The 13,464-nt window shown below is 33.8% G+C and overlaps 1 protein-coding gene across 1 annotated transcript; it reads right to left on the bottom strand.

Moving 5' to 3' along the window:
- Nucleotides 1-10,380: 10,380 nt before the first annotated feature.
- On the bottom strand, nucleotides 10,381-12,862 carry LOC140035913 (uncharacterized). The gene is made up of 2 exons (XM_072077278.1): nucleotides 12,594-12,862; nucleotides 10,381-11,949 (listed from the first exon to the last, which is right to left on the bottom strand). Exon 2 carries the CDS (start codon nucleotides 11,474-11,476, stop codon nucleotides 10,739-10,741), a length of 738 nt encoding a protein of 245 aa, XP_071933379.1. The 5' UTR covers nucleotides 11,477-11,949; nucleotides 12,594-12,862; the 3' UTR covers nucleotides 10,381-10,738.
- Between the last annotated feature and the right edge of the window lie 602 nt (nucleotides 12,863-13,464).

Below are 13,464 nucleotides of genomic sequence, written 5' to 3'. Positions count from 1 at the left end.
AAGCACTTTTCATGATTTTTCCAGCATATTTTATGCTGTATAGTTCATCAACTTTGGTTTACTTATCAACTTTTGCTATCAACTCTTGTTCTTTCTTTCTTTCCTTGTAAACAATTACTCTAATCACGAATTTTAAGTCCTTGAGGCTACTTAAGGTGGGACGATTTGTAGTCATCTAAGAGGTTAGAAGTTCATTGGCACAACCTCATCGTGCCGCTCATTAGGTTTTTCTAGTTTTGCTTATATCAACTAACAACTTATCAGCAATAGTTCGTTGCCTGGTAAAAGTTGATGCAAACAATAGGTATACAGAATTGTGCATAGTTTATGCTTGTTGTATAATAATCATTGAGCATCTTACAATTGGGATTATGTTGTTGGTGGCATGTGCTCTATTTCTATCAATTTCATTTCTAATCTATGGGATTTGTAAATATTTTAAGTTTTCTAGGACCTTTCGTAATTGATTTTTATGTTTAATTTATGTAATGTTTCATTATTTTGAGTTTTCTTGGGCCTTTTTGTACTTTATTATTATTTTTAATCTATAGAATGCTTGATTATTTAAAGTCTTTTAGGGCGCTTTGTGCTTAAATTTATGTATAGGGTATAGCATATTGGTAGGTTATTTATTTATTGAGTAGGAGATGTCACCCTATAGCTAAAAGGATTGATATATAAACTACTTGTTCAGTTCCAATTGTAGTTAATGTCTTTTGTTGTTGACTGTTGGTTTATTTTCTTAGTTGAATATGCTGTATTTATATCAATCTTATTTTAATCTATGGAATCTTTAATGATTTCAAGTTTTCTGAAACCTTTTTAGTTAACTTTGTCTGCTCAGTATAAGTTATTGGTTTGTTGGTTTATTTATTCAATGAAACAAGTGAACATTGAGCTTATTTAGTGCAAAGTTGGCCTTTAAATAACATGCATCATAGTTAGAATTTTAATTTTTTAAGTTTTGCAAATTCTTTATTATTTATTCTACTCACTGATGGTAGTATTTTTATGAATATATATGTATTCTATCATTGGGACAACAACACACAATAGATTCAACCAACTTTTAATACAAAAGAAAGCCAAATGAGAACCAACATGTTGAGGTCAAACTCTAAAAAATCAAATGAAACAAAAAAGAATCCAATCGGTCTTAGCTAGAGAGTAAATAGAATTTTGTAAAGGAAACTGGAGTAGCATAGGCCACTAAATTTTTCCTTCAGGGTGTAATGATTTGATGCAAAATGCCTAATCAACCAACCTAGTAATAGCTTTAAACATCCATGCAAATACAAGATTTGTGAAACAATCAGCATATGTAATAGTTTTATCTACGTAAATATACATAGCTTATTAATACCCTGGTATTGCAGCTTTTACTATTCATTCATCTTGTTCGCTCAAGAAATTGCCATATATATTAAATGCATATTATAGGTTTTGCTATTCATTTTTTTAATTCTTACACAATGCACTAAACTGACCAGCCTAAATTCTTCAAAATGTATATATTTAACCACTAAACACTTAGTCTCGGCAATGTGAGGCCCCTTTTATAACTAGTAACTTGTCTAAGTGAACAGTTCACCGAATTGAACTTTTGAACCATCAAACTGAGTAGGATTCGATAACTATAAGGGAGGATAGTTTGATCAAGACATTGGACCATTGGTATTACACTTTGTTCCTTTTGAATTAATCCCAATTTAGTGTTTTAAAGTAGTTCAAATCTCAATTTGGCCTTTTGAACTTAAAAAAGTCTTGATATATATGGTTGTCTACGATGGCAAAATATCTGAATTTGGTTCTTACCTTTCCTAAGTGGTCTATAAGACAAAAATATTGATATTTGTAATTGTTAGATCAGATCCCAAGAAATTAGAAAAAGGGTTCTTGGCAATCTCGAAAGACAAATAACAAAGAAAAATTAAAAATAATAGAGACACTAAAATTTACGTGGTTTGATCAAATTGATCTGCATTGATCAGCGAATTCCTGCAAGCGCACATGGTCAATCATAGTAATAAATTATCTGGATATTTCAGGGGTTGAACCCACAGGAATAAGTTAATTTTCTACTTTAATTATTCTAACAAAATAACAAAGTTAAATTCAACGAATTATATTTTTTAAATAAGGAATAAAATAATAATCAATTTAAATAAAATAGTGGTGAGAAAACAATAAATGCGGTCCTAGAGTTTCAGGTTTTAATCCAAAATTTAAGTCACTTATCTAGTTAATTTCTCAACAAATCATGAACGTATTACACAATTGTATTTTAAATTATCTTTCGATATACTTAACGTGTGCCTAATTAAATCTTATGTCTCTCTCGAGATTGCAAGCATTCAATTAAATCCTTTAAGAATTTTGGTGATGTAAGTGCGCCATACATATCGTAACCTATTCTCGTGATTAGACTAAGTATGTTTATCTATCTAGTACACAGTTTTATATCCCTTCTCAATTCAATACAAACCCCAAGAGCATGCCTATGGTGGCTAATTACAAATGTGTAATTAAATCAAGATAGATAAATTATGGCAAAAGATAAGAAATTAAACTAGCAAAATAAATCAAATTCCTTCATAAAAATCCTAACCCTGGAGACAATTTAGTTCAACATAATTAAAAAAATAAAATCACAAATTTAAAGAGTTGCTACAAAGATAAGAAAACGAATAGGAAAACTTCTTAGTTGCTTGCTTTAATCTTCTCCTTGCGCGCTCCTTGATTTGCCTCCGCTTGATCTTGATCTCTCAAGAATAAATGACGAAAATATGTTAAAATTAGGCTATACTAATGTTTTTTCCACCTAAAAATGACATAAAGAATCCCTATTTATAGTTTCTTGAAGATGTATCATAAATAGGGTAGGAATAGCCTTTATTGGAGTTGAAAATCGCATTTTCACCCATTTTTTTGATGAAGACCAGCCCGCCAGACATTGGGCCAAGCTCAATGCACAAAAGAATCTGGAGATGTTCGGCGTGAAGTTCCTCGAGATGTCCGGTGCCGGTTATAGATCCATCCGTGGATTGGTACTGATTCCCGTGTAGATCAACTTTGAAGTTCAAAAAGCCATCAAATAAGCTAAATCAGTTCTTGCTCAAAGCATGGAAGTTGTAGCTATTTGAACAAGCTTTCCGACACCATAAGAATCAAGTTATTTGGAGGTCTACACGTTAAGATATGCCTAAAATACTAAAATCTAGTCATAAGAGCATCGCAACTCAACTATACTTCAGTAATTCGGGCTTTTGATTATGAAAATGTGAGAACCAACTTTAATGTCTTCATGAAAATTGTAGAGCATTCTTTTAACTTCAAATTGAATCTGGAATCATCTTAATTTGATTTGTGTAGCTCAAGTTATCACCAAAATATTGAAGCATGTCGTTCCTGCAAAATTTCTTTCTCTTGACTTGTTCCTCTTTCATTACTATTTCACACCATGTTTTTGGTCCACTTTCCCTCTAATTGAACTTTTCACCTATTAAAACAATATAAGAACAAAATTAAGTAGTTTCTACTCAAGATAAAACTCAAATAATATGGTTAACTAGCAACTTCTACCTATAAATGAACTACAATTTACACCCTATCAAACTCCCCCACACTTAGTTTGTGCTTGTCCTCAAGCAAAAGAACAAAACCTATTAACTATAAACAATGGTTATATTCAAGACTATCATTATTAGCGCAACTATTCTAAACAAGTGTCAAGTACTAATAGTGAAAATCAAAGAAATACTTCTTCGCCTAGTTTTTAACACCATCGACCCTTTCAACTGCGACTAAATAAATTAGGAATATAAAATATTTAACAAGCATTTCGTTGCAAATGGCCCAACTATTAAGCAAAATTTTAAACATATAACTACATGGATCCGCAGGCTATTATTATAATCCACATATTTTTGTTTCTTTATTTTTCTCTTTTTTTTCATCAAATTCCCCATACTTAAGATTTTCCACATTTTAAGAAGGGAAATACATTTAATTCTTAGCCATTTAAGCCTTTTAATGCGAACTCCAACATCTCCAAAGTGAAAGAGTCCGATTACTCATCTTACATCACTAAATAATCACATGCTCATATCTATCATCACTTATTGATGCGAAAGTCGACACTTTTAGATGAAAATCCCCGGTTACTAGGCAATGACAACTAGTAGAGTACAGTTAAATTATTAAAATAAGCATGTAAGCACAAATAACAATATAAAAGCCTGCTTCATATCCCTATAATATGAAGAATTAAGATTAATAATTAGGCCAAATTCACAAAAAGAGTTAGGAAAATATTTACAATTCCTAGAAAAGTTAGCCAAAATTAAAAAAGTCTCAAAGTATCAAATATTCACTAAAGAAGCACTCTAAAACAACACCATTTAACACTTAACACACTTATACAATTAAACTTTAACAATAATAAATCTTGAAATATAAGTCATTGCCTATCAGGAAATCAACTATACGAACAAAAATTTAAAATTTTAATAAAAAATTTCACTTCACTCATTCACCCCTCCTCCACACTTAAGACAACATTTTCCTCATTGTTGGGAATAAAATAAAGAAATAATAGCCAAAAAAAGAGATGAAAGTGAAACTTCCCTGATAATAAATGAATTTCAAAAATCAAGTGGGGTGAGAGAAGTTGCCGTTACCATCCAATAGTGAAGTTTAGGAAGCCATCCTACCAATGTTGAAACATTCACCCTTCCCCACACTTGAGACAACATTGTGATCAATGTTGGGGATAAAATAAAGAAATAATAACAAGAAAAAGAGATGAAAACGAAACTCCAAGTGGGATGAGAGAAGCTACCGTTACCATCCAATAGTCTGAGGAAGCCATCCTACCAACACTACAAATAGGTGTTAAATACACCACTAAATTACCCAAACTAGTAAGCAATTAAATTGTAAGGAAATAAATACGACCATTAATCAAAAAAAATATTAAATAAAATTAGAAAGAAGTTGGTTGCCTCCCGTGAAGCGCTAAATTTTATGTTTTTAGCTAGATGGAGCAAATGCAATTATGGCGGATGAAATGGATTAGATGATTCCACTCCATTTGACGCATAATATTGATCATCAAAACTCGTTTTCAAACCATCCAAGAGGAATACTGGCAATGATTTAGCCTGAGCATCAACTCCAAACCTTGCTTTATAACATACTTCTCACTGGATAAATCGTCAATAGTATTAAGATATGAACAAGATTCATAAGAAGGGTAATTTAAGATTTCAAAAATATTAAATTTTTACTTTTCCTTACCAACCCTTATAGTCAATATCTCTTCTAATGAGTCTATATTAGCCCCTTATGTAGCTAAAAACTCTCTACAAGGATAATTGGCATAGAAATATTCTCCTCCATATCAAGAACAAGAAAATTAGCATGAAAATAAAATTTACCGACTTTAACCAATAGATCTTCTACAATACCAACAGGAGAACACATTGAACGATCAGCCAGTTATAGAATCACTTGAGTAGGCCCCAAATTGGCAAACTTTAATTTCTTGAAAAATGATAGAGACATCAAATTAATACTAGATCCAAAGTCACACAAACATTTATCAGCAAAAATATGTTCAATTGACAAGGTACAGTAAAACTCTCTAGATCTTTCATCTTGATAGGAAGATGATTTTGTAACACTACACTGTCTTCCTTAGTAAGAGACACCTCTGCAAAGTTTACTAACTTTTTTTTATCAGACACTATTCCTATCAAGAACTTTGCATAGGCAGGTATATTAACAAGAACTTTAGGAAAAGGCATGATCACTTGAAGTTTCTTGAGCATCTCCCACAAACTTAGTTGCCTTTTTCTTAAGCTTTTAGGGAAAAAGGATGGGCAGCATACAAGCTTTCACCTTAGACACCTTCATACGTTGATTATCTTCACCTTGAGTCGTTTCACCTGAACTGTTCTCTGAATCTCCAGTTTCTTCACTTTTAATAGCAATTCCATTATCATCTTACTTTTTACTTGGTTTAGCCTTAAGCTTAATAATAGGATCATTCAATACTTCGTCTACATGAAGAGTTACAACCATAGTAGTTTCTTTTGGATTCACCTTAGTGCTGTTAGACAATTTTTTGGTACCCTTTCAGTTATTACCTTTGCCAGTTGACCAACTTGCCTTTCAAAATTTTGAATGGAGGCTTGTTGAGATTGAGCAAGTCTCTAGAACTGATCCATCCTTTGGTCCATCTTTTGTATGTACTGTAGCATCATTTCTTTAAGGTTGGACTTCTTCTCCTTAGCAGGTTGAGGAGGAAATTGAGCAGTCAGCTGCAAATTTTGGAACCCAGGTGGTCCTATAGGTCTAACCCCTTGATCCTTACATAAAAAATTAGGTTGATTTCTCCACCTATCATTGTACATGTTAGAGAACGAATCATTTCTTGCTGCAACTTCTGCCCACCACATGCTTTAGTGAAATTAACGTCTTCTACCGGAGTGGGAGGATCTCTATTATAGCAACTAACAGCAAAATGCCCATACATGTGATAATAAGCACATGATTCATGAGATTGAGTTACTCAATTTAAGAGCTGTTGCATCTGATGACTGAATTTAGTACCTGTGAACCCGAATCCCGTGGCACATCCACTTCATGCACTCCTACCCTCTAACCTCAAATTGCTTTTTATTGAGAATTGTTGGCTAACAATTCATAGAGACTAACTAATTCTTTCAGGGTTTTGTCACCAATTTACTCTCCTACTGCAATATCCACCATATTTTGGGTTGTTAACGTCAACCCATCATAGAAAAATTGAACTTGCAATGCCAATGAATATTGGTGATGAGGACATTGAGAAAGTAGTAGCTTAAAGCACTTCCATGCCTCGTGTATTGGCTCTCCTTCTATCTAAGAAAAAGTGCAAATTTTGTTCATTAAATCAATGGTCTTCTGAGGTGAGTAGTATTTGGTCATAAAGATGTTATAAACATCTTCTCATGTCCTCAAAGATCCTTTAGGTAGATGAAGTAACCACGATTTTGCACGATTCTTGAGACAATAAGGGAAGCACCTCATTCATACGTCATCTTCTAACACTCTACTCACAGGGAAAGTTTGGACTACTGAATAAAATTCCCTTATGAAGGAGAGTGGGTTTTCATTGGCTAAACCATAAAAAGCGTGCAACATGCTAAAGTGTATCGTTTTGACCTCATAGTTTCTTACTTTGTCACTTAGCCTGATGCAGTAGGTAGAAGCCGCGATCACAGGACTTTGGATTTCCCGAAGATGAAGTCCTGCAGGTGGTTGCACTATTTGTTGTTGATTATTGCCATTAATTCTATTCTTGTCAGCCATCTCTTCGTCAATAGAATTGCATGACTCAGCTATCTCTAAGGTAATATGGAATCCTGATAAAAATGGTTGCAAAGTTTGTTTTGCCAGCAAATTTACTTCCTCAAATACTTTGCAGTTTTTTCAATTTCTGGTTCAAAATTGACGGGATTTTTACTACAAGTGCAAGTTTAATCCAAATTTATACCCATTTGACTGCAAGTATACAAGCCAAAATTGTAATGTACGGTATGTATCGGGTCGATCCCACGAGGAGCAACTTAAAACAATTACTAGATCCCAATTCACTCTATTATTTAGACTCACTATATATTTGAGCAGAAAATTCAAAATTAAATCCGACTACAAATCTGTTTACTATCTAAAATTTAGCTAGATAATTGCAATATCACAAATGGAGAAAAATTCACCAAATACTTGAATTTAGGGATATAGATTCCACTTATGACACAAATGATCCAAATGAATGCTTTTAATACTTGTTACTACTCTTGTTTAACTAGGGATTTATTTCCACAATTGCCAAAACTTCATTCTTGTGATAAAATTGGTCTAAAACAGCTTAAATTTTCCTAATCTCTTGGTGAAAACTGAAACTGCTCTTGTTCATGCATGAAATACAGATTTAATCCACTTGAGTGTAATTCTACTCTTATGAATTAACAACTCAAATTCTACTCATGTTATTTCATTGTTTTTACCATTTCTCAATGAGTAAAAACAACTATAAACCTGCTATTGGTGATCAAACAACAACAAGTAATCAATAATTCATAAGTAAACAAGTTAATACAAGATACAACAAGTATAAATCACATTAAATTCATATCACTTGGCCATAAGTTTCATCTACTCCCTAAATATAGAAATTTAGCTACTCATTGTTGGTATAATAATCAAACTCATAACTTCATTAATGGAAAACATCTCAGTTTACAAGTACAAGAAAGATAAAGAAAAGCTTAGCCAAGTAATGGTGAAGCCCTCAAAAAATCTGCTATGTCTTGTATTTGCTGAGTACAAAATGAAACCTCCAAGTATTCCTGCAAAATTTACTAGCTAGAGAGTTTTTGCTATCAGAAAATCTGACTATATATGGATTCCTAGACCTCTCCCAATGTCTCTGCATAAAAACTGCTCAAGAGCTTCATTTTTCCAAGTCAAATTTTACCTTTTGATTCCCAAATCTTAACTTTTTAGGATAGTCAATAACCAATGTTTTTGACTTGAAAATAAGCCACCTTTCTTGCCCTTTTTTCTTCTGAAGCATGTGCACCGAATTTGCTTGCAACTTATGGCTAGAAAGTAGTTGGAATACAAGAGAAATGGCTGAGCAAATTTCAGCTTTTCGGCTACAAAACGCGACTACACAAAACGCGGCACAAACTCGCGTTTTGTCAACTCATGTTTTCAACTTGGCCTTGCTTCAACTGCAATTTTCTCTATGATGGAGGCCGAACTAGCTTCTATGCAAAACACAAAAGTTGTAGCTCTTTGAGTTAGCTTTACAATGCTTCAAGAATCATCCAAATCGGAGCTTTGTAGACTGAGATATGATTGAAATACTGTCACCTGGTCAAACCCCTGTTTCGATTTTTGACCACAGAATGTAGCTTCTGTATTCCGACTTTTTGTCCATGAAAACAGCAGAATTGAATTTCAATGCCTTCAAAGATCTCTTTCTGAGCTTTAAAATGGTATAAAGATCACCTCAATTCGATAAGTGTAGCTCCATATATAGTCGAAATATCGAAGAGTGTCAAAACTGTCTAGAATTGCATTTCCTCTCTTGAACGTTTTTCACTTCATTTCTCTTAATCACTTGAATTCATCACCAATTATCTATTTTTCACCTCACTTGACATTCCTTGGTGATTGAATCATTAATCCTGTATAAAAATGAAGTTTTTACCATTAAAATCAATAGAAATACAATATTAGCCACTTTTACCAAAACCTAGTTATTTTAATTATAAAACTAAATAATCAAACCAAAATTAACTAATAAAATGCACTTAAAAATACGTAAGATAAAACCTTATCAAATACCCCTACACTTGAACCATTGCTTGTCCTCAAGCAATATGAAATTCCAACTATCAATGATCCAAAGATTGAAAATAAACATATGTAGCATTTCAATTTCATTTCCTTGAATCAAGGTAAATAACCCTTATGTGATCTTTCAATTAATCTCAAGTACTCATAATATCAAGCAAAGAAGAGTCAAGTATACCATAATTTTACTGACTCAACTCAATTTCTCATTTTTACCCAATTTCACAAACAAGCAACTCATATAGTCAATAAAGATACTAACTAATCTCATGATAAACTCCTTTATTTTTCTTAAAGAGGGATTTATTTTCTTTTTTTTCTTCTTTTTCTCTTTTTTTTTATATATATTTTAAGAGTTAAATACTACTTAAGTTGTGAAAAATGCCTTTTGACACGAAAATCGACATTTTTAGATGAAGATCACCGGTTACTCAACATTTCACACACTCAAATTGCTTTTCATACTCTTAATTTATGTACCGTTTTACGCGAAAGTCGACATTTGTAGATGAAGACTCCCGGTTACTAAGTACAAAAATCATTGGAGTAGAATAACTCTTTATATATATATAAATATCTATATAGAGAAATAATAAAATTCCCTCTAAAGAATAATCATGAGAAAAGTATGACACGTATTGACCATATTAATTTCTTAACTTATAAAATCAGATAAAAAGAAGAATTTTCATCAAATATGCAAAATGTAGGCATAATTTTCTCCACTTTACTAGATATACTTTCCTATAGATGTAAAAATTATAATCACATAATAGCCATTTCCAAATTAAATGGAAAAAGAAGTTTCAAAACCACATATTTATTTCAAAAGGATAAGTGACAAAATTTTATTTATTTATTATGATTTATATATATATATATGTATAAGGTTTTGAAAAAATTTTGACCGTGTCTCTCCTTAAAAGTGGACTAAACTCCTTGCCAGCAAACCATAAGAAACAAAATTCAAGCACAAGAAATATTGCAAATAACATAACCAACATTAAACACAACTAAAACCACAAGTACTGCACATATTTCTCCCCCACACTTAAAATACACATTGTCCTCAATGTGTAGGGAGGGGAAAAAACAAAAGAAGAAAAGAAAAGAAATAAAAGTAGGAACAAGTTACTCCCCAGTTGAGATGGATGCGGTCCAGTTTATCCTTGAGTTACGAACCAGCAACCGATCAACCATCTACAAGCAACTAACTACAAGTAACTGCCACAAGTTCCAATATTCAAAATAAGCACTTAGGTTAAACATCCTACAAATAAAAGATGAACAATAAAAAAGGAAACAAGGAACATCCAAGGGGGCGGCCTCAATCATCCACTTCATCGTCATCTTCATCAGCATCGACCGGAGGTGGGCGTGTGCCTAAATGATCTTCAATTCGGTCCAGGCGAGTATCCATTCTGGCTAAGCAATGATCGATGTCATCTAAACGACCAAAAAGCCGCTGCCAGTTGGTTTGTGGCGGAGGAGGGGGAGGTGCTGCAGTGGAAGGTCCATCTTCATCGCGACCATGTCTAGCCTTCTGTCTCCGCTCTTGAATAGGTCGTGGAATATCCCTCGTGCCAATACCAAGCCGATAAAAAGTAGTGAGAGACAATTCAGCTCTTGGTGGGATATTCTCCCGCTTCATGTCTTCCAACCAAACCTCAAAACGCGGAAAGATTAAAGTCAGTAGACGAGGAAATGATAGTTTGAAGGAAGTTGTCTTACGCCTCGCCGTAGACCGAATGTGGCTAGTGATGATGTTAGGCAGTGAAATTCGAGCATGCAGCGAAGTCCGGTTGTGGAACATGTAATCAAGGAAGTAGATGTCGCTCTTGTGAACCTCCGTGTGCCCCGTCTTCTTAGGAATAACATTGTGAGCTATCATATAAATGATAAGACGATGACGAGGTTCGAAGACATTCGCCAATATGGTCTCCTTCCTGGTAGAGTGCAAAGGTTGGTACTCGAGGCCAAATCTGGCCATGGCCAATGATGGATCCCACCTCCTGTTTGGGGGAACAAACTCCTTCTTCAAATCTACTGGATGTCCGTCATCCATACACCCCAGAATAGCGGCCAAATCTTGACGTGACAAGACGATTCGTCTTCCACGCACCCAGGACTCAACTATTTCTCCACTATGGCGCGCCTTACTCTCTATGTTGGCGTAAAATTCTCGTACCAAGTCGGGGTAGTAATGGTCCGGTAGGGTGAGAATCAGAGCCTATCCAAGTTGAGCAAAAGCCTCCGAGATGTTGTACATCATCTCAACTATTGGATTCACGTGCATCTCAAACAAAAACTCCAAATTAGCATGCTCCTCATGCCACTCCTAATTCCTGCGAGTGTTGAACCCAACACTGTCAAATACCGATTTTCCCGCTGCACGAGAGGTGCCCTCACCAGGTTGTTGACTAATTGGTGGAGGAGAAGGTGACATTTCCTCCTCAGACACCTCCATTTCCTCATTCACCTCCCTCTCATCACTACTAGAGGATGAAGGTATCACTTTTCCTCCCCTTGGCATAGTACCTAAAAAAAAAATTCAATTAACCACATGTACTAGGACACAACTCATTATGTGGCAACAAAAATCCAGAACTAATGCAAATAATCTCAAATACATTTCCTCAAGTTCTAATCATACAATGATCATACAAAAAGAGACATATTTTCTGCTTAAAATTGTCCAAAATCACCAATTTAAACAAGATATGTATCAGTTATAATTCAATCAATGAAAATAGCATCAATCATGATTATAGCAATTTATAGTTAATAATAATAATGTGCAATTAGCTATAACCATGGTTAGACAAAAATTAAATTAATTAACTCACAAAACCAATCAAATTGTTCGCTATACACAATGCACATGCTAAAATATCATCAACTAACCATTTTGAACTATAATTAATAATCACCAATGGCTCAAAAACATCATAAATCCAACTTTCTAATTTTAGCCCAAATATAGTAATTAAAAAAATAAAACTATTAATCATCAAATTACTATATTTGAACATGTAATCATGCATAAATAACTTTAATAAGCATCAATGAGGTCATAAACATCATTATTCATCATAAAAAATTCGAGATTAAAAGATGTCAGAAGCTCGGGAAATTGAAAAATTGAACTTTTTAAAATACAAAGATTTGATGAAGAAACTTACCTCAATCACGTAGAAGGATGTTTGGTGATGCTAAAAATGTGAAAAGCCCTATGAAACAACCTCCAATTGACCTCTAATTGAAGAAATTAGAGTTTAAGAACTCTAACCTTTAATCCCTCAAAAACCTGATTTTAGGTGTTTTTTTTGGATTTTAATCGGTTAAAAAGGTTGTATGAAGCTCAAAGGGTGTTGGGTTGATGTTTTCTAGCTAGATTATGAAACAAAATTGAAGTTTTGTGAGTTTGGTAGAAGAGATGAGAGAAAACACGCCTGAGGAAGAAAAGAAAATGGAGAAGAAATAAGCAGAAATCGCGTTTTAGGAAGGTTTATTCGGACAAACAAAACGCGACTGAAAACGCGCCTTCAACTCGCGTTTCTAAAGTCGCGTTTTCTTCACAAACGTTGCAGCAATGAAAATGCGATTGTGCTCGAAAACGCGACTTGGAATCGCGTTTTTAAAGTCGCGTTTTTGAGTTTTGATCCAAGCTTGAAAACGTGACTTCCTCCAAAACGCGACTTAAAGTTGCATTTTAAGGCGTGTTTTCTTCTCCTCTGTGAATGCAGAATTGAAAACGTGTTTTGATGAAAACACGACTCGAAAGCGCGTTTTCGTTCTAGGAGCGTTTTCTTCTGCAATTTTTTTTTGCAGAAAATGAACTTTGAAAAATTACCATTGGTACCCCAATCACTCAAAATGCATCATAAATCATTTGTTTGCCAAATTTATCGATGTGCACACATGTAAAACATTAAAAACATGCATTTTACCCCTTTCTAATGGATCAAATACACTTTTAATGCAAATCAAGGGGTTGAGTTGCTTGATCAAAATTCGCCTTTTTCATCTTAAATGGTCATTCCTGCTTCCAAT

Source organism: Coffea arabica, chromosome 2c, assembly GCF_036785885.1.
Source record: "Coffea arabica cultivar ET-39 chromosome 2c, Coffea Arabica ET-39 HiFi, whole genome shotgun sequence".
NCBI classification, from domain to species: domain Eukaryota; kingdom Viridiplantae; phylum Streptophyta; class Magnoliopsida; order Gentianales; family Rubiaceae; genus Coffea; species Coffea arabica.
Note: the sequence above shows the minus strand (reverse complement) of the source record. Positions and strands in the feature narration are given on the sequence as shown.

What these genes read in the sequence shown, in the direction of transcription:
- LOC140035913 (XM_072077278.1), bottom strand. Translation starts at nt 11,476, where the DNA reads ATGGATGACGGACATCCAGTAGATTTGAAGAAGGAGTTTGTTCCCCCA.